This window comes from Colias philodice, chromosome 27 (genome assembly GCF_061535455.1).
Source record: "Colias philodice isolate Cphi_HAF_F1 chromosome 27, ilColPhil1 Martin Lab GWU primary, whole genome shotgun sequence".
Classification (NCBI taxonomy): Eukaryota; Metazoa; Arthropoda; class Insecta; order Lepidoptera; family Pieridae; genus Colias; species Colias philodice.
Window position 1 is genome coordinate 2813222 of NC_143112.1, and position 22682 is coordinate 2835903.

Sequence of the window (22682 nt, forward strand, 5' to 3'; positions counted from 1 at the left end):
AGATTTCCGTTAATACGGTATCGAAATTTAATCTCACATGCAGGATGGATTCAATTATGTGTGGACCTCATTTTAATGGGCTTCGTGGAAAAAATGCAAAGTTACTTATTTTATCCTACTAATATCATAAGTGCGAAAGTTTGTGAGGACTGAGGATGTGTATGTGTGTGTTTGTTACTCTTTCACGCAAATACTACTGCAATGCTGAAATTAAGCACACATATAGAGGGTAACTTGGATTAACACATAGGATAGGTTTTATCCCGGAAATCCCACGGGAACGTTTTTCGTTGAAAACGCGGGCGAAGCCGTGGGCGCTAGCTAGTAGATAATATATACCTATGTATTATGCGGAAAAAAAAAGAGTGGTAGATTTCCTTATCAGCCATTTTGCATTTTTATTATTGCAATAAAATGCATAAGTTATATGTATAAAAAGTAGAATGTAGTAGATCATCATTTAAAAAGAACGTATTACGTAACGTAAGGCAACTAACCTTACTCAAAAACCTTAATCATTAGTATGAAAAATATTATAGAAATTACCGTTGTTGAAACTACGATATCTGTTTTGATTATTAAATTGGAAAATTATTCCTTAATTACACGCTTTCTTATAGAATCCACACATGCAAAGCCAGGCGACCAATACATATAAAATTTGATAAACAATTTCCATACATAATGTTCAAATCAGGCCACAGACACTGCAATGAAGCACACTACAGCCTAGTATTATACTATCTGTGCTACAGCTGACAAAGGCGAAAGCACTTAATTCAGTAACTATGCTAACGAACTAGACAATGGCCAAGTGTGGGTCGGCTAGGCATAGCTTAGTGCTCTTTGGCTTTTTGTGATATCAGTTTGTGTATCATAATGTTACTTAGAATGTTGGAGTGTGTTTGTATGATTGAAATGATGTACATGAATTTTAGATAGATAGTTAGTTTATTAACTAAAATTACATACATATTGTTTGAAAGGAAAATCCAATTTAAGGGAATTCAATATTAGTTACTACCAAAATATCACACTAATCTAACACATCACAAACTGTAATGTGTACATGTAAAGTATATTATATAAGAAACGTGCAAAATTTCGTCTAAGAGATTTAAAACGAAAAAATCACTGACCTTAATTTCTTCTTTTTCTCCATTCGTATGCATTGCCTTTTTATACGTGTCAGGTAATTACAGGTTATAACGTATTATCTTCTTTGCTGCAAAACAAAAGATACTATAAAAATTGCAATAATAAAACGTAGAGAAAACCTCACCCAGCAACTGCCTGACGCAGACTGACGATGTCGTCACGTGTGAGCCCCGTAGTTTCATATCTCGCGTAAAAAAGGGTAGGTGAATAATAATTAAAATTTGTGCGGTTGTTTCATTCATTACTTATAAAAAAACTTTACTCATCAAATGATTAGACCTTTTTAATGTGATTCGCAATGATTATAAGTAGTTCATTAAGGTCGATGTAATAGAATGATGAACCTCATTACACTTAATTTGATTCTTTCCTAAACCTTAAGTAGGTATCGATTATTTCGTAAAGGGAATTATAAAAGTCAAGTTAAGCAGAGTTTTAAGGAAAGGACATGAATGCTTAATAAACATCCCGTTTGGAACTCGATAAAATATTCAATTGGAATTGGGGAAACTCGGTACACTTAATAAATATAAAATTATACTGTTTCCTAGTGTGGGGTAAAAGTTGTATAATATGATACAATGCTATTTTATATTACCGTGTACTATCTTCAATTCAAGAAGTCCTCCTCGTTGAAATAAAATTCTCATCAACAATCTGTTAGAAAAGCTGATACTGAACTTAAATTTACTACTAGTATACTACTAGCCCCAGCTTCTCCAGTGGTACACGTTTCCGTTTTCTCTCCATAAGAACTATCCTCGTACTTCAAGGAATATTATAAAAAAAGAATTAACGAAACCAGTTAAGCCGTTCTCGAGTTTTGAACTTACCAACACATTTGGCGATTAATTTGATAAGAGTTTGTTTGTTTGAACGCGCTTATATCAGCAACAGGAGAATATATTTTTATTAATGACCACTGTAAAGATGGTAATCCATTCTTCCCTGATCCCTCCATAATTAATCTAATAATACAAATTAATTACCACCTCTCGATGGTTTTTATTCCGCCCCAGAGCACTCAACTCACACTTTATTAACCTCTGAGCTCTTGTAAAAATAAAGCCCTCTTTATAATTGTATGAAACGAAATTATAAATGCCTTCATTAATTTATCTCAAGCGGAGTAAGCAATTTGTTGAGAAAATTTTCATCAATATTTTTATTGTGTTTGCGATTTTGCAGTGATCTTGGTATAATGAAAATGTATTTTTAATTCGTTAATTTAACCGTATGTTTATTATATTTTAATGAGGTTTGTATATCGTTATATAAATACAATATGCAGCTGTATTATATTATGTATTTATATATTTACAAATACAAGGACATTACATTTCAGAACCTTTTTTAAATACAGATGGCCTCCTACCATTTTTTTCTAAACTCAGTGACTTAAAACATAGTTAAGCTGTAAAATAATAATTAAACACAGACTGACCTACATAATGTAATCTCATGTTCCTCTTAAATCTATACTTAATATTATAAAGCTGAAGAGTTTGTTTGTTTGAACGCACTAATCTTAGGTCCGATTTGAAAAAAATTATTTCGGTGTTAGATAGCCCACCTATCCCATCATCGAGGAAGGCTATAGGGTCATCACGCTAGGACCAACAGGAACGGAGCCACGCGGGTGAAACCGCAGAGCGGAGCTAGTAAATTATAATATTAAAACTTAGCACAAAATGTATTCAAATTTGCAATAGACCTTAATTTGTATATAGGCTATAACCGTAAATTTAAAAGTAAATTGGTTTCTTTAAAATATACCCATTAACCCAATTATTTCCTCCTTAATTGGATTTTATAGGTAATGGAGATTTATTTTAATTATTTTCAATTACAAACAAATTTTCCTAAGCCGATAAAAACTTTGTTTCGTAAATTAATGAACAATAACTCGTTTTAATGTATTCAGGTATTATTATAGAGAGGACACCACGAACAAAATCTGTGCGACAAGCGCGGCGGCGCGGGGTGGCTAGTGAGTCATACACTTTGTAGATATTCTGCCTCTTATTACTTAAAAATTAAAACCAATCAATGTAACAAATAAATATTGTTTATCTTTTTAAAAAATATGAATAAACTTATCAATTAAAACCAATCAATGTAACAAACAAAAAAAATAGTTTGAGACGACTGACTCTAACTAGTGTTACAAATAATGTAGTAGCGATGGCCTCTCTAATACGTAGTACATAGTAACTCAATGTTTTAATGAATACCTAATAACAATTAAACAACCTATTCCGATACTGTCTTTTAAGTTTAAGTAAATTTTTAGCTAAGGGGCAAGGGGCTAAAATAAAAGAATGATACCTAACCTACGTGGGCAAAGCCGCGGGCAAAAGCTAGTTTTCTATAAACTTTTCAAGCCTATATAAAATTATATAATGTACAACCCTAAAAAAAACACTGCATATTCCACCAGCTTGCATAAATAACGATTTATAATATTATGTGATCTTTAATATTCATGCTTTTAATCTTCTGTTCGATGTTAATACCTACATAGTAATGCATATTTGAGATGCTTCACCGCTGCGAATATGAAATACAAAGGGGATTAGGGCTGCCAACTGCTAGTTTTAATATAATATACAACTTGTACATATTTTATACATATACCGTTTTTTAAATTATATTGAAATGAAATATTATGTGATTTTCATGGAAGAAATGAGTTCAAATACGCTGTATCAAAAAAGATTTAACACTAACGGCAATAGGCACTTTCAAGTCTACAAAAGAAAACATATAATTACTTAAGATGTAGTCATTAATTCGTTTTAAACGCATCAAGCTTATCATTTTTTCTTTTACATGAGAACCCTGAAACTGTGTATTTCATTCAATATAATATCGTGATTTCAACCACAACGCACATTAACCGTGTAATTCTGAACTAGATACAAATTAATTCTACAAGGAAAATACAACTACTATAAAATAATGTATAAATACAGGGTGTCCAACTATTGGTATAGTAAGCGCGAAAATACTTGTAGTTTTGCATACAATGATCACGAAAAAAATACTTAAACAACAAAATTACGACATAAATTTTTTGCTAAATTTTTCCTGAAAATCCATGTTTTCTGCTCTAGCTTCGCGCAGCCGACATATACCGCTTCGCTAATGTGAGCAATTTGTCTATGAAAACATAATCTTAAACGATAGCTCACGTGCTGGTGGCAAAGTTGGGCGGGTTGCTTGTTAATTGTTATGGGTGTACACATAGAGTTTTAAGAATTCATCTATTTGAAAAAAAAAATGCGTCTGGAATTTTATAAGTATTTTTTACGAATTCAGCGTATGCAAAACTATAACCTCCTTTGAGCTTAGTATACCAACAGTGGGACACCCTGTATAAGTACAATCATTAAAAATAGATCATTGAAATCATTGAAGTGCAACATAATCGCTCGATATTAATATTTTATCTGACATTTACATAAATAGATCTAAGCATATACTTTGCTCCATATAATATACTAGCTGCGCTTCGCGGTTTTACCCTTATTGCTCCGCTCCTGTTGGTCTGAGCGTGATGACATATAGCCTACCTCGACAAATGGGCTATCGAACACCGAAATAATTTTTCAAATGGGACTAGTAGTTCCTGAAATAAGCGCGTTAAAACAAACAAATAAACTCTTCAGCTTTATAATATTAGTATAGATAGATTATCAAAATGAATCGCCAAATGCATATATATATATTAGCGCCATCTAACAAACAAACAAACTCTTCAGCTTTTTAATATTAGTATAGATTGAGTACATTTTTCATTAGCCGATACATAATAACTGCCATATAATTTGCTTATTCAGTAATCTGTAATCTGGAAAAATAACTAAGCACGAAAATTGAATTATTTTCCAATCGCAAATATCCTAAGAATGGATTTATCAAATGAAACATAAATATTATTCTAGCATTTACTATGTATGTCAACGATTATTACATAGCATTTAATTTTTATGCGGGTACTTGAATATTTCTCTCGAGTGCATTTTAAAAAAGTGCCTCGAGCGTTCGAAGTGAATAATGAGTCAGTCAGTGCTGTGTCACCGGACTGAAAGCACGTATTGTAAAATAGCTAAAGTGTAAAATATCTTGATAGTATTCAGTTAAACAATACGATATATTTTGGTTTACAGCTGACACCAATATAGTATTTTTATGGTCGTGGTTTTAACGGGTGTTTTTAAATACGGTTTGTACATTGTACAGTGGAGACTAAAATTAATTTTTTGTGTGCAGAAGCTACTGGTTGTGTACTTATATTTTTTATTATTACATTTAAACCCTTTGTTCAGAACATGATATCCATTTAAATGATGCAATGTCAGCATTCAGGTAATATTTAAATACATTCTTTTTTAATGCATATTCATTTAAAAGGTCTTTATATTGAATGGCTTAACATAAATTGACGTTATGACTTTAAGATTTCTATTCAAAGTTTCTACAAGCAGAGAGCATTTCTATTATCTTATATTTGCATAACAATACATTTGGCTGCATAAATATGGACGGTAGCTGCATTTTCACAGTTGCATAAATCTACGTGCTTTAAGCTCTCTTCGTTAAAATTACACTGTAGCCTTAAGAAATTTGGGACATTTAATTTAACTAACTAAAATGCAAGTATATATAACAAGAAATTTCAAGTTTCAGGACCTGACAAAATCAAAAATGATAAAACTTAATCATCGTCCATACATTATACATTTCTACCTATAACAGGAGATTTATTTTGCATACCGGGCACGTAATTTTTATAATATACTAACTTTCCGTCTGCAACTTCGCCCGCGTTTTCAATGAAAAACCCGCATAGTTCCTGTTCCCGTGGGATTTCCGGGATAAAACCTAAAATAAAATCTTATGTGTTAATCCAAGTTACCTATATGTATATGTGCTAAATTTCATTGTAATCGGTTCAGTAGTATTTGCATGAAAGCGTAACAAACATACACATACAAATGTCAAATACATACTTCCTCATAAACTTTCGCATTTTTAATATTAGTAGGATAGGATTATATTTTAATTTTATGATAAATATCTAAAAACATTTTCTACATTAAGTTTTTCCATTTCCACAATACCTACGTATAAAAAAATCTATACTAATATTAAAAAACTGAAGAGTTCATTTGTGTCAACTAATCTCAGGAACTACTCGTCCGATTTGAAAAATTATTTCGGTGTTAGATAGCCCATTTATCGAGGAAGGCTATATATTATCTTTACGCTAAAACCAACAGGAGTGGAGCACTGCGGGTAAAACCGCAGGGCCCAGCTAGTAAAAAATATTTTCCAAATCGAAAAGCAGCCCGTATAATCGTTTAACGAGTGGAAACTGAATCAATCTACATCCCATCGCATCAAGCGAGCCATGATGAGTTAATTTTATGCTGATTAAGCTTCTCGTTTCAGAACGAATGTGGGGCAGTTAATTCTGACACTGAGTGTGGAAATAGAGTTAATACACGTGCTTTTAATGAATAAATATGTATAGTAAGTTTATATTATACTAACTGGGTTTTACCCGTTTTAACTGCGAAGCCTTTTCTTAGTAAATGTAGAAATTTCAGCGGTAGGTAAAAATCTATACTATATAAAGCCAAAGAGTTTGTTTGTTTGTTTGTAACGCTAACATCATAAAATACGGCTCGTATTTCAATTCTTTTCAGAGTTAGATAGTGCATTTATTGAGGAAGTCTATACAATACAGATACACTATAGTATTAAAGCTTTCTATTCCTACATAATATTATGACATCACGCTATCAATAGCAGTGGAGCAATACGGGTAATAACCGCGGGGCGCAGGTAGTAAATAATATGGTGCCAAAGGCTTTTATAAAACTTATAAACATGCTTATAAAGCTAAATAACTTCAAACTATTTACGTAACAAACGTAAATTCTATCCGTCTCTATCTAATCCTATGAAAAATACGAGAAAGCATTAACATTAATCTTACGAACGACTTGTAGAAGTTGGTGACATTGAAAAATCGGTTACAGACAAAATAATTTGTATTACAAATCTATGAATTATAACAAGCAAATTTGATATCAATTACCTATCAAAATAAAGGAAAGTTTGTCTATTTTTGAGTGCACTTGATATAATATATCCATGGATTGCGTGCTTGGAAGCAATAAGCGGGACTATCACGATCCTTATAAAAACAGTAATAAAACAAACTTGATTGTTACAAATCTTATTGGAGTAGTACACAAGTACAAATAAAAGGTTTTTGTAGATATTATAGGTAGTTTTGCAAACTTATTATAGTAATAAAGTGCTTTGCTAAAATGTTTGAGAACTAGATTTGACTCGACTTTATTTACGTGATATTCAAAGAAAATGTAGACATTTTATGACGGCTGAATACTTTTTATTTCAATTAAATATTAATTAATTTTAAACGTATACTAGTATTTACTTTTTATCTGTGACATAGATAATAAAAAGAAAAATAAATAGACACCATCTTAGCACAACGATAAAACTGCAATTTATCAATATGAGGGGAATTTAATTTTACAATTATTAATCAAATCAAACAATAATTAGTCCTTCAGTTGTCATTATCATTCATTTCAATTAACACCATTATTTTCAAACAATGGACGGCAATTAGCATTATTATGACAGCGTTGGGATTAATTAATATAAACCAAATATAATTAGGATTTTGTTTATTATTACATAAATCATGATGATGCTTTTTATGCATATTGAAGGAAGAACTAATATATTATAATCATGAAAAAAAATTCGTAATATATATATTTATGTTATGGGTTGAAGTGATAGGCATCATAACATTAGATATACAGGGTTACTTGTAAAACACCAGCAACCTCGCAGGACAAGATTACTATATTATTTTAAACTACTTAAAAACTAACTTGAAAATTTAAGTTCTATCTCTTAAAATCGACCACAAAACAAAATATTACGTTTTAACTTTTAAGCATGTGTATTTGATAAATTATTTTCTTTCACAGAGGAAAAGCAAAAAGAATCAGCCGATAAGAGTGGTCCCTCCGAAGAAGAAGCCGCCACTAAGATACAGGCGGTTTTTCGTGGTCACAAAACAAGAAAATCCGTCAACATGAAGGCAGCTGAGAAACCGGCTGATAACCAGCAGGAGCCGACCAAGGCTGAGCTAGAGGCGGAGTTCCGCGCTGATGACAAAGGTAAGTCTTACTTAGTAACTATTTAATCATCTGTGGTAAGAATAATGAATAATGAAATAATGAAGAATAATGTTGTATTATTTTACTACTAGCTTTCCGCCCGCGGCCTTGCCCGCGTTCCGTTCCCGTGGGATTTCCGGGATAAAACCTATCCTATGTGTTAATCCAAGTTACCCTCTATATATGTGCTATATTTCATTGTTATCGGTTTAGTAGTAATTGCCTGAAAGAGTAACAAATATACACACCTACACATACACATACATCCATCCTAACAAACTTTCGCATTTATTATATTTGTAGGACTAAGGTAATTATATAAATCACATTTTATTTAATTGTATAAATGTACTTTAGATATTATCTAATTGCTAATAATAATTAATTGTACAAACAAACTCTATGCTTATTTCGTCACTTATTACACATTCATAAAAGAAAACTCAATTCTTTAACATAACAATAAAAGGAAGGAATTAGGACTCCAGTAAGGCTTACAAAATCCATCTTATTATTATTGCAGTAAACGTTTCTCAACGCACATTTTTCGTATATTTTACGGCGATAACGTTCCCCCCTGACTGGAATATTAAGCTGTATGTCATGATATTATTGATTGCCTTTACAAAAAGGCAAGGCTTTTCCACCAATAATGTGCGAGGATGTGTAGCGAGGAGTGTGTTTGTCTATAACCAAGAAGCTTATATCTAATACACTGGAGATTTCAGTATGAACATTAACTTGTAACAAGAAAATATGACGTTGAATGACGCCTGTATGTTTTTTTATCCCTTTCACACCTAGGTGTGAGTTTTTTCACACTTTCACTACTGGTAGTTAGTTAGGTGTGAAAGGGATAAAAAAACATACAGGCGTCATTCAAGGTCATATTTTCTTGTTACAAGTTAATGTTCATACTGAAATCTCCAGTGTATTAGATATAAGCTTCTTGGTAAATAACCAATAGTATAATAAGTATCGCTACAATCGCTAAACGATTCAAACGTCAAACTAAATCTATATAGGTATATTAAGAAGAGCTGGAACGTCAACACATTTACACATTGCACATGTTAGGCCGGGAGATACTGACACAAAATTTCGGGTCATTTGTAACAGGATGGCGGTCTAGAGGGGTCTTAGTACGCAATGACAAAAAGAAAAATGATGGTCAGAACGCTGGTACCGGCGGACTAGTCGCGTGGGCGTTAGTTACGCTCGTCGGATACAAATCAACACAACTCGTTTGACTTTCGCTATAAATTATCCGACGAGTTCGACTAACGCCCACACGACTAGTCCGCCGGTACCAGCGTTCTGACCATCATTTTTCTTTTAGTCATTGCGTAATAAGACCTCTGTAGAACCGCCATTCTGTTACAAATGACCCGAAATTTTGTGTCAGTATCTCCCGGCCTATGTATGTGTCATATTTTGCAATTGTTTATAAATACAGGGTGATGTAATTGGTGTAGTACGAATATCTAAAAATCTATGAAGAATTTTGTGATACAGTAAATGGAAGAGTTATAGACTATTTTACAGTATTTAATAAAATCATTTAATTTTTTGTTCATTTTCATTAGAAATGTCAATTTTTCTCACCAAGGTGGAAATTTGGATGATAAGGATCTTGTTAGAAAAATATAAATTTTGACTAAAATCGGCATTTTTACCAATAACAGTGTGATAATGAGCTTTTACTAAATCAGGCACACTTCTCGAACTCTATATTTTCTCTTGTATCGGCTTTTCGGTAACATTTCAAAAGAAAAAATTTCATCTGATCAAAGTAACGATACCACAGCTAACATTTGACAGTATGTACATAAACAAAATGATGTCGATAAAAACATTTCAGGTCGTTTGAGAAATTTGCCATTGCCAAAAAAGCTCATTATCACACTGTTTTTATGCATTTTCTGAGTAAATTTACTATGGTAATGTATATTATATTTTAGACCATTAGAAAGTAGATATTTCAACGAACAAAAAGCCCCCAAACTTTTTGTAAAAAGCTGATATTTCGACGTCAGAATTTTCGATTGAAAATTAGGTTGTTTTTTTTGGTATTAAGTTGAAATAAGGCGAAAAAATAAATATTTTCAATCAAATAAATTAGTGTATTTGAGACACAATAAGGTAACTTTTCACCAAATATAGTAGAAAAAAATTTTTTTTTGAAAAAGAAATAAAAACGTGTGGCACTCGGGGACTGCCGCGGTAAAGCTATTGCATGCTATGCCTTCAAGCCACACCTCCGTACCCGTTGGAGTGGGGAGCGTGAGGTTTTTTGTTACGGAATTTCTAGATTCGGTCCCCGCGCTCAAGGCCCGCGATAGAAGCTATGCAATAGCTTAGGGGGGAGCTTTTAAGGCTAAAAGCTCCCCCCCTCCCACTTCCCGAACTCGGATTGTCTGTAATTTATTTTTCCTTTAATTTTTGTCACATTCTCCTCCTTTTCTAATGGGTTTCATCATACTACTATTTTTTTAGGTTTTTATCATTTTGGAAGGGATTGGCCCTGGTGTATGTTGGGAGTGAGCGCACGTGTTATTTGTATTGTTTTTATGACCTGAAATTTAATTATTATTTGATAATTGAATAATTATTAATACTTTTATCCAATTGATTATTATTAGAATAAATAATTAACTTCATCAATTGATTTACTTTTAAATTATAATTTTACAGGTAAATTATGAGAGCTTTCATAATTATATTTGCATATATTTATCTACAACGCACCCATTTTACAATTCAAGTCTAAAATGAAACTAGAGTCGCATTTATTTTTGAACATACTGTAAGTGAAATTGCATAAGTGTGAGTACTGTGAACATGCCAGCTTTCCTTAATTGACCGATACTAATATTATAAAGCTGAAGAGTATGTTTGTTTGTAAACGCGCTAATCTCAGGAACTACTGGTTCGATTTGAAAATTCTTTCGGTGTTAGATAGCTCATTTATCGAGGAAGGCTATAGGCTATATATCATCACGCTAAGACCCACAGGATCGGAGCCACGCGGGTGAAACCGCGGAGCGCAACTAGTGAAGCGATATGATTGGTTCTTACAAACACATTCCTCGCTACACACACACATTGGTGGAAATGCACCCTAAGGCATGTAAATGTTACAATGAAAGCAGAAATAGATCGAATATACTGTATTGATTGACCTTTGAGGTTCACATGAAGTACGATTGAAGGCCGTAATTGTCAAGGATTTTTGTAAAAATAACAGATGTTGTAGATTGCTTCCTTTCGTAAGAAACTAGGTATAGTCCGCGGCGGCACTCGTATGGTAATTAATTAACCAATCTATACTATTATCTACATACACTCATGCTAGCCAACTTTCCTGTTTATTATAGTAGTAAGATGAATAGGAAATTATTTTGACGACTTACTTTGATTTTTTGTTTATCTGTCTCTATTAAAAACAAAAACAACTGTATCAAAAACGTATGTAACAGAATAAAAACTTAAAACAACACTACAAGAACAGTTGAGTTTGTATTGCGAAAGTAGAATTGCTTTTTCAAACATCTCAACTTCAATTTATCAAGAATAGTTATCTAAACACCGCATTGTCTCTGAAAGTCCATTTAACTGTTACAATGTAAGTTGATTGCGAATCCATCGTAAGTAGTTGCAGTCGTTCGTGACAATGTGCAGATTTATACTATGTTTATTGTTTATACTACATTGTGTCTTAATACTTACAGAATAAAGAACTATTTTCAATAGAAATCATCTGAGGTTGAAGTCCTTTATTTTTTAAGAAATAATAATTAAACGAGTTTTTTTTTTATTATTTTGGTGGATAAAAATTTAAACAGGGGTCTATATGTAATCAGTTACGAAATACGAAAACTCATAACATAATGAATTAATTATCATACAGTACAGAAAATATGTTTTCTTAATATTAAATCATATAAACCTAATAATATTGATAACTAGCTGTGCTCCGTGGTTTTACCCGCAGTGCTCCGCTCCTGTTAGTCTTAGCGTGATGATATATAGCCTATAGCCTTCCTCGATAAATAGGCTAACTAACACAGAAAGAATTTTTCAAATCGGACCAGTAGTTCCGAGATTAACGCGTTCAAACAAACAAACAAACTCTTCAGCTTTATAATATTAAGTAGGTTATATTACAACTCATAATATATCAGATATATTAGTATAATAATTTACACTTTTAATTAAATTTGAACATTTCTTTTATCGATTTGTGTATATCTAGAGCTAGCGCGCACGAGCAACTTTGTCTCCGCAACTATTTTGTCTCTCCCATTAATTTGTATAGGGAGTTGCGTCGCTACGTGGGCGCACTTTCATACTAGCCCATAGGTGGGAGAGACAAAATAGTTGCGGAGACAAAATAGTTGCGGAGACAAAAAGTTGCCCGTGCGCGCTAGCTCTTAAGCTATTAGATAATTTAAAGACGCAAATTGAGAAGTGGAAGTCCTGTAGCCTGTAGGTAATACAGGCATTATTGGAATAGTTTTGAGTATTCAGGAGCTTTCAAGAGAATGTTGAGATATTCCTTTGTCGTGCAATCTAATGTGGAAATTAGATATCGGCTTGTTCTAGAACGGAAGATATGTATTAGGTGTATATTGTATATCTTTATTAATAATTAATATAGTTTTTTGAAATGTACGAATAATGAGTAATACTCATAAAATGATTGTATTGTCACCAGTCAGTCCTTGATAAGAGTTAAATTTCAATTCTGTAGTTTTAAAGTAGGTCGTCAAAAACGCAGTAAAAATTATGGATACTGCAAATATTATTAATGATAGTAATAAATACGTAGCAAACATTAAATATTACCCATTGGCCATTATATATTACAAACCAACAGAAAGCCACATTATTCCTCAGTGAATTAGGCTATATTTCATCCCGGGTCAACCGGAGCGGAGCCGGGACGAAAAGCTAGTATGAAGTATCCTCTTGAGATTTCTCTTCGAAGACATTAGCTTTTATACTAAATCGATAAGGACATTAATGAAATGGATTTGATATATAATATAAAGATATGGAATAAGAAGAATTTCGATTGACATCAATACAAAACAAGAATATGTAACCTAAGCTATTATATAAGAATATTTGAAACGAGGTAGCGTAATTTCTTTTAACATTTTGAATTTTATAAAAAAAATATTTCCCAATGTATTTGTCGCTAGGTCAATCAGCCGTTCAATTCATTTCCTAGCCAGTTAATAAAATGACAATATTAATTAACAGCCTGAATATTCAATCAAACAGCAAGACAAATTTGTTCAGCACTTCTGAATTCTTCTACAGAATTGGTATCTAATTTTCATATTAATAAATTATTACAAAACATTTACAGCCTTTTAATATAAAATGACCTACAAAATATATTGGAATATATACGTTCACAACAAAATTATCTTTATTCACGTTAGCCTACGGAGTACGGACTGCATAATGTAACAGCTATGCAGGCCTACTTAATCTTTAATACTGCGGCACTGTCAAAGGGAAATGTACCTTATTTTGTTAGTGATTAAATTATGTATGGCTTGGCAGACGATGTTTGGTGTGCGTGGTCTATCTTACTTGCGTGAGTAGTATTTATTTGTGCCTTCCCGTAATTGGGAAATGGCTGAGCCGTTTTCGGTCTACCTTTTATAAAAGATAGGCTCATGTACCTAGTAGAATTTTGGGTGTACAGTTTTTGGCATATAATAAGAATATGAATTTTATAGCTATTGTTTGGTTTATATTATTAAGTTTTAAAGCAAACTTTTTTAGTCACGTTGAGAGTAGAATTTCAAGGTCGCGTCATGGCAATACCATCACGTCATGGAATAAGGCGACGATTTTTATATCTTTGAATCTTGCTAAAGAAGTCTCACTTCTGACTCGTGTGCTCGGCACACACGTTCTTTTTTTTCTTTTGTTCGATAAAATCAGAATAGAAAATCACGTTTTGGTTATATTATAGGTATGTGACTATATTTTCAACAATTCTTCGATATGTGAAGATTAAATAAATAAAAATAAAAATAAATAAATAAATAAAAATCATTTATTGAACAAGGTTCCTTACATCAAAATATAGACCCCAGACTCCCAATATAGCTTTCGCTGTGTTTCAGGAGTCTGTGCCTTCCCGATACAATACATTAGAATAGTTCAATAAAATACATTAAAATAGTAATTAGTTACAAATTTTACTTAAAGTTGACACAAGAAGAAAATTTATAAATCATAATATGTATTTAAAAAAAAAATTTAATAAAGCAATATGAAAAATCATAACGACATTTTTATGATAAAGTAAAAGGAATAAAAGCGAAGTTATTGGTTGAAATACATTTCCAATTGATCGAGTATCGCTATAACCACTATTTATCTTTCATATCCGTGTCCTAGTTAGGATTAGTACTGAATACTCGAACTCAAACATTTATTTATTTAACTGGACGTTTAGAAGCGCTTTTCAATCGTCAAAATGCAGAAAATAATAATTTACCGATTCGGAAAGCAATTTCTACAGAGAAGAACTAAGAAGTTCTATTATACATGATGATTATTAATTAAATTACAGACAAAGCGGGAAAAGCCGCGTGGTAAGCTAGTTAATTTACAAAACAATTAAACATTAACATTTTCGTTACATGAATATTAATCAATTAAACCATGTTTAATTATGAAAGTTGTTATTGTAGGCTGTGTCAGAAATTTTATGAAATCTATGCGGCATGCGGTGCTGAATTTATTGTGTCAACTAGTTTTGAATATTAAAAATGCACAAGGATATCATAACATCCGAATATACTTAATATACATCATAATCTTCTTCTTATATATAAAATTCTCGTGTCACAATGTTAGTCTGCATACTCCTCCGAAACGGGTGGACCGATTCTCATGAAATTTTCTGTGCATATCGGGTAAGTCTGAGAATCGGCCAACATCTATTTTTCATATGTACCACGGGCGAAGCCGGGGCGGACCGCTAGTACAATATAATAGTACAAAGGGGCATAACCACATGTATACATAGAGTTATAAGAAGTTACCTATAACTTACCTATTATATTATTAAAATAGGTAAAGGATAATAATTAGTATTTTATAGTAACTAGTAACCACTTACGAGTAATCATGTTATTGTACAACAAGGATTATAACAAGGAGCCTAAAAATATTCTTATCAAATTAATATTCCTTAAGTACATTATATAATGTACTAGCTATTTTCCGCGTCTTCACAAAGCTTAACAGACAAACAGACAAACTTTCGCAATTAATAGGTATGTTACTATTTAATTAAGGTAATTTTGTAAGTAGATACTTTATTATGTAGCTATTTAATTTAATTACAATATAGAAAACAAAATCTAATTAACCCATTTCGAATGCTATGTAATTGAATATTGTATTGTTAAGCCTTTAATCTGGTTGAAATTGAATTGTGGGATTTGTAACGAAGTTGTTGAAACAAATTTCGCGTAAAATTCAAAATTTAAATCATATTCCTAATGTTTTATTGTAATTTTTCTGTTAATATGATTTTTTTTAATAAATACGGGATTTTAAACGATATTTTATTTTCGTCGAATATCAAGATTATCTACTTACTACGGGAAAATACGTAGCTTTTTTGTTTTTCTCTTAGGTACTTTAAATACTTTTATAAATGACTAGCGGTCCGCCCCGGCTTCGCCCGTGGTACATGTTTACGTTTTCTCTACATAAGAACCATCCTCGTACTTCAAGGAATATAATAAAAAAAGAATTATCGAAATCGGTTCAGCCGTTCTCGAGTTATGCGCTTACCAACACATTTTGCGATTCATTTTTATATATAAGATTATTTTTCCGGCCCAAATATCGACCAATAGAATTGCACCGACGTCATGTACAACCTACATGGTATTATACTGATAATTTTTTGAAAATTTTCTCTGGTCGTTGACGTCAAACTGACAGGTTCAATTCAATTGTGAAATTATTGGCCGACATTTGGGACGGAAAAATAATCTCCCGAATACCACATGAGCTTCAAAATTATCTGGCATTTCCCTCAAGGTTCCCTGCAAACAAATAAAGTCGTCAAGTTTTTCAGGAAAAATCACTCGCGCTTCGCGCTCGTGATTTTTTAACCTTGACTAAAAACTAGACTCCTTCATTTGTTTGCAACGAACCTATCGGAAAATACCCGATAATTTTGAAGCTCTTGTGGTACATATTATAAGTGACAATACCTACCTACTATCTGTTTAGCTAAGGATGTGAATAAAAAAAAATATTTGACTACTTATTTGTTATGTTATTTGTTAAGGGTCTTACATCGTTTCAATATTTCACAAAAATAATTAAGAATCTTTGTTCGTTCAAATTAGCATTTTTACATTTATGTAATAGATATTTACATATTATATTTTGTTAGGTGTCCGCTGCCGAATTTATGTTTTTCTTTGTGTCGTGAAAAAACAAAAATTGCCACCAAATAAATCTCCACGTATTTCAGCAGGAATTTTTACCCATTTAAATATTAAAATCCATCTGTAAACAGCCTTATCTGGGCACACAGGAATACCGTTCTTATTGTTAATGCGAAAAAATTCAAATCCGCCTGACGACACTTTGGCCTAGTTTATTTGTGGAAAAGCCCGCAACTGAATAAAATGTAATTTAAAATTTACAAAGGACATCAGCTAAGGCCGCATCCAGAAGCTACGTTTTATTGCGATTCAAATACAGAATTTAAATAGACATAACGATTTGACATTTTAAAATTTCAAATCGCTTTAATATTCTTTCTCGGAAAAGATTTCTGTTACATCGCATCGTTATCGTTAAATTAGGCTCCGTCCACACAGAACATTAAAATTTGACGTTACGTATAAGGGTAAGTTTACAAGGCGCGTTTTGCATAAATAACGTTTGTCAAACAACTACTAATGCAGTTAATCCTGTGTTTAAATACAGTTTACAAACACTGGTAACTTGCTCAAAGAAGTTTAAATTAATGGACTAAACATGTACAAAGCGCTTGACACAAAATACATATAAAAAAATATTATTTTAGCCACGGCTGTAATTAATTGTAAAGCTAATCTAATATGTTAATTGATAGATCAGTCTTCTTGATCGTCGATGAAAAAGAAACTTTACAATGGCAAAGTAAAAATCTTTATAATATATTCAAATCATATTCTAATAACGAATTAGCTCTTTTTTGAAGATTTTTAAAATTTTATGCAGTTTTTATTCTAATCAAAGCAGAGAAAAATACAACGCATAAATTATTACATTAGTCTCATAAATTATCAAAATTCAAAAGTGCTTCTAGAAGAAGTCTAATTGAATAAAATAAATGTTTGAGTTTTTGAAAAATAAATACCAACTACATAAAAATAGCAACGAAAAGCCACATTCTATTATAATCCGGCCAAATTGAAACGTACATTCACACATAGATACATAATTCATTCGAAGCCCCATTGTCACAAGATTGTGTTAGCAAGGAAAAGGAGAATGGGCAAATTGGGCCTGAAACTTGGGCTAAGACCAATACACACGAAATATTGTTTTTGTGATAGATCATTACACATACCTTACGAAAAAAATAAAATAAAAAAAGAAATCAACCGGGTTCTTGTACAGTCAAGGCAAAAAGTTTTATTTATTTGGCTATTATTTTGCGCACAATAACGGTGTTTTTAATTCGAGTGAAGTAAATATAAATCTAAATGTCACTGGAGTGACTGAGTTTAACCACAAAAAACGTCTAACTACGTTGAATTATAATAAACACGGTATAGGTAGGTGCTACAAAACATAATATTAGTGTATTTCGGTTATTAGAAGGCTTAAGATTAGTACGTATTTGTAAGTGAAAGTGAATTGGAGTAACATACCTAAAGATATTGTCATTGTCTTATAACAGTTATTTATTGCAAAAAATATTATACACAAAGAAATAAAACTTCATGTGACTGTACAAAAACCCGGTTGATTATTTTTTTATATACATTTTTCCCGTTATGTATGTGTTATGATCTATTATAAAAACTATATCTCATGTGTATTGGTCTAACTCAAGGGTTCAGGCCCAACTTCCATAGTAAAATGCCCATTCTCCTTTGAGGAACTACTTTTATACCGCTGAATTCAGAAGCACTACAATTTAATAAGAACGTTCATTAGTGAATTGGATTTGGCATTCATTTATTCTATTCACCCGGGTTATATCTTTATTGCAATTATTTTTATTACGAGTTATTTTAGCTAAAGTAGGACGAGTTTTAATTTTTGTGAAGTGATGAACTAGTTTAAGTCTGCGGCTTTGCTTACTTCGGAATCGGGTATATAGACCTTTGTTGTGAAAAAAATTCTATTAAGAAGATTCAGTTTAAAACTTTGACAATTGAATAATAATTGTTATCTGCTTTCAGAGTAATATCTACTTAATATATTATCTCGTTTAAACTTGAAGTTTTCTTTATTTGGTTTCTTAATTATATCACAACAAAATCCCCCAAGGATTATCTTCGAAGAATAATAGACCGTTTTTAGATTAAATGCCCGTATCATCCTTGTTTGATTTGTTCTATTCTGTTAGACAATGATACAATATATATTATTTGCAAGATAAATATACATAATCAATAAGAAATAAAGCATTAGTACCTATTATTTTTGTAGCATTTGTATGCAATTTACCAAATTTGCAAATGCCTCTCGAGTCTTGACTCTATCTTATACCATACCTACTTAATAACTGCGTCTCCTATATTCCTTCCGACCTTCAGAAAACAGAGGATCAAACATACAAACTTTCCATTTCATAACATTAGTTGGACAAAACTTGGTGAAATCTTTGCACTTATTGAAGGCTCGAATACTTCGAAACTTCCCAAACAATCGTCCCTTCACTGAAAGGAGTATTATGTTCAGATCGTTGAGACACAAAGGCCTGCTTTGATCATAGGGCAGTATTATAAATGTATTGTGGGGATATTTTTGATGTTCCTCTCTATTCCTTTTCTGTTCGTTCTTTTTATGCCAGTCATACGGTATAAATTGCATATGTGTGATAAGGATTTTTGATCTCGTGGTATTTTTAGGCTATCGTTTTGTTTGGTTTTCAATGCAATTCATTTCTGTGCTTGACATATGCGTCTTTTCTCTCAATTTCAAGTCGAATCAATTCAAACGTCTTGTAGGCAAAAAGTATTCTCCTTGCTGATAAATTTCCGAGAATATTTCTTTAAAAATGCTCCTCAGCGTCGTCATAAAGTAACATTCCTTGACTTTTTGAGCAAACGAATTTAAAATGAAAAATCGGGCGTCGGCGACTGCCGCCTAAGGGAATACGTAGTTCTTGGCAGAGTATCAAAATTTTATTTTGTACACAAACTTCAATGTTCAGCTTGTCGAACCATTTCATGGGATTTATTATGTTTTTATTACTCTGTCCCTTTGATTTACGTCCTCAATGTTGTATGAGAGGTACCTACCTTATATTGAAGTATTCTTAAGTCTTAACCTTAAAAATAAATATGTAAAAAAGTTTCAAAGATTTTCGAGTAGGTACAGGAAAACGGGGAGTTAAAATGTTATAGCGAAATATATCAAAGTAGAACAGTAAAAACATCAACATGGTTTTCAGGGGAGTGAATATATTACAATACTTATAAAGCTGAAGAGTTTGTTTGTTTGAACGCGCTAATCTCAGGAACTACTGAAAATGAAATGAATGAAAATGAAAATGAAAACAAGCCTTCCATAGCTTAAATCAGATTGAACGTTGATCCATTCATTTACAACTATAAATGTATAATAGGTTAAAACCACAGACTGCTCAAAGTGTTACTAAAAACTAAACTATTAATTATAAAATATTAAATTTTTAATTTAAATTCGCTGAGACATGACACGCTCTATAATTTCTAGTTGTTCAGGTAAAGATAAATTTATTCAAATAATTTTTTTATTCACTAAGGGCCGATTTTTCAATCCTGAGATAAACAGTCTAATAACTACCGCTCGAATAGATTTATTCAATTATTTATCTAACTCATAACGGCTCGCCTATTTTTCAAACGTGATTTATTTGATGAATAACTATCTGACCAAATATTTCCATATTGGCAGCTCTGCTCTCGGAGTGGCGAAACAAACATATTAAATTAGTCAGGTTAGAGCGGGATAGAGTCAACTCTTGCAATTTGTCAACAACCGTCGTTATGACTCACGTCAGGAGTGCATTTTAATAGCATCTACAGACGCTCCGATTTGGTTGGTGCCAACCATCCGACCACGACCAAATCGGAAAGTGTAGAGAGCGGTCGGTCCGACATAATTATTATTAATATTGGTTTGACGTGGTCGGATGTGCTGGCGATACCGACCAAACCAACTTCCTATCCGATCCAACCAAATTGGAACGTCTGGAAGCTTTGTTCCGACCAAATCGGCTCATTCCATAGAGTAATATAGGTAATTGGCTCATTCACATTCGCAACGCCGCCGGTGTAGGACGTCAACATGAACGCCGAGGGAGTTACGGTCACCGAACGTGACATATTAATAAAATTGCTGGAACTATATAAAGACTTTCCCTGTTTGTGGGACTTAAGTAACAAAGATTACGCAAATAGAGATGCCAGAAATCAAGCGTATTTTATTATGTTAGAAGTATTAAAAAAAATGACAGTGCGGCTACATTAAAAACCTTAAAAAATAAGTTGTAAGAGTCGCATATGACTGTATTTTTCTCTATTTCTATAATAGAATTTAGCCCATTCTCTTCGTACTATGGTCAACTGACATATTACTCTATGGTCAACTGACAGCTGGAAGGCCAACCGTCGGACAATCTGTAGCAATGTTGGAATGGTTGCCTTGTCGGTTCCGATATGGTTGGCACCAACCAAATCGGAGCGTCTGTAGATGCATTAAGTTTGTCTTGTCTTCTATGATTGTTGATTGTTGTTTTGATTCGAGTAAAGAGTTTGGTTAAATTTGTGTTTCAATTTATATATTTTACAATGGAAACGACATACTTAAAGGCAGCGTTCGGCAAATTTTCAATGGCATGGTCATCAGTACTATCAAAAACATCAATTTCAATATTATTTTAATTGATAATAATTATATAGATAGAAAGAGGTTTAATTGTTAATAATTCTACGCTCTATGTTATGACATAAGAAAATATCCCAAATTTGACGCGACAGTTGTCAACTCAAACGCCTAACCTCAGAGGAACGCCTAACCGTCGAATAGCGCGCTATCTGGCCGTTGGAGCGGCAAATAGATTTATTCCTCAAATAACGTAGTTATTCGATAGATAAGTCCTATTCGTCTATTGAAAAATTGAATATTTTGTTAACTGAAGAATAAAGTCTATCTAGCTGTTTATCTGGGCATTGAAAAATCGGCCCTAATTCTAAAATCATGCAATGTCATGAGTAGTTAACATATTATAAAAACTGCTAAATGGAGATTTACTTGCAATTACTACTATCTAGGTACATAGATAGTACTTTGTATTAGTTTTTATATACTATGCCAGATACCTTATTACGTCTGCGTTCGTTTGAAAATAACACTTTGTTGAAAATACTCAATTAAATCGTTCTATTCGTTTGGAAGCTACGAGGCCACACATATACAAACAGTTACATCAATTGGTAATATGTTGAAAGTTAAAACAAACATTCCTGTTTACTACATTGATAGGAAAATTAATTTACCAATTTTCTCGAAATGTTGTTGTTGAAAACATTTACCGATTGCGTGATATATTTACTTTGTAATCACAGTTAATAAATTATTTATAATATTTGTAAAACATGTGGTTGATATGAAACTGCACTTTAACATTAAAAGTATCTATACAGTGTCATAACTAAAATATAAAACGATAAATATTTCTCAAGGTAAAATCAATCAAATAATTTACGCTTCTGCCATAATTCTCTTTCTGCGACAGTCGGTTTAAAACAAAAAAGAACCGGGATTTCGCTTACTAATATTAGATTATGTTTGTCTTTCTTTCACGTCACAAAGGAGCGTTTAATGGTATGATTATTGTGTCTACAAAGAGACAAAGGCTACTTATTAAAAAAATATTCTACAAGGATATGCTACTTATTGAAAAAAAATTCAGTGTTAGATAGCCCATTTATTGAGGAAGGCTATATTATAATTACATATCATCACGATAAGACCAATAATAGCGAAGCAATGCCTGTAAAACCGCGGGGCACAGCTAGT

General features: G+C 32.2%; 1 protein-coding gene across 3 annotated transcripts in view; it reads left to right on the top strand.

Annotated features, from left to right (window-relative positions):
• The window catches only part of igl (IQ calmodulin-binding domain containing protein igloo), a 547908-nt gene that overhangs the window by 65549 nt on the left and 459677 nt on the right, over positions 1 to 22682 (top strand). For all 3 annotated transcript variants that reach the window (XR_016317808.1, XM_089711817.1, XM_089711818.1), the window contains one exon: positions 8202 to 8393. Coding sequence is in view for 2 of the 3 variants with exons in the window: in XM_089711817.1 (XP_089567943.1) it covers positions 8202 to 8393 (192 nt within the window). In the remaining variant the exon portion in view is untranslated. The remainder of the gene's footprint in view (positions 1 to 8201; positions 8394 to 22682) is intronic.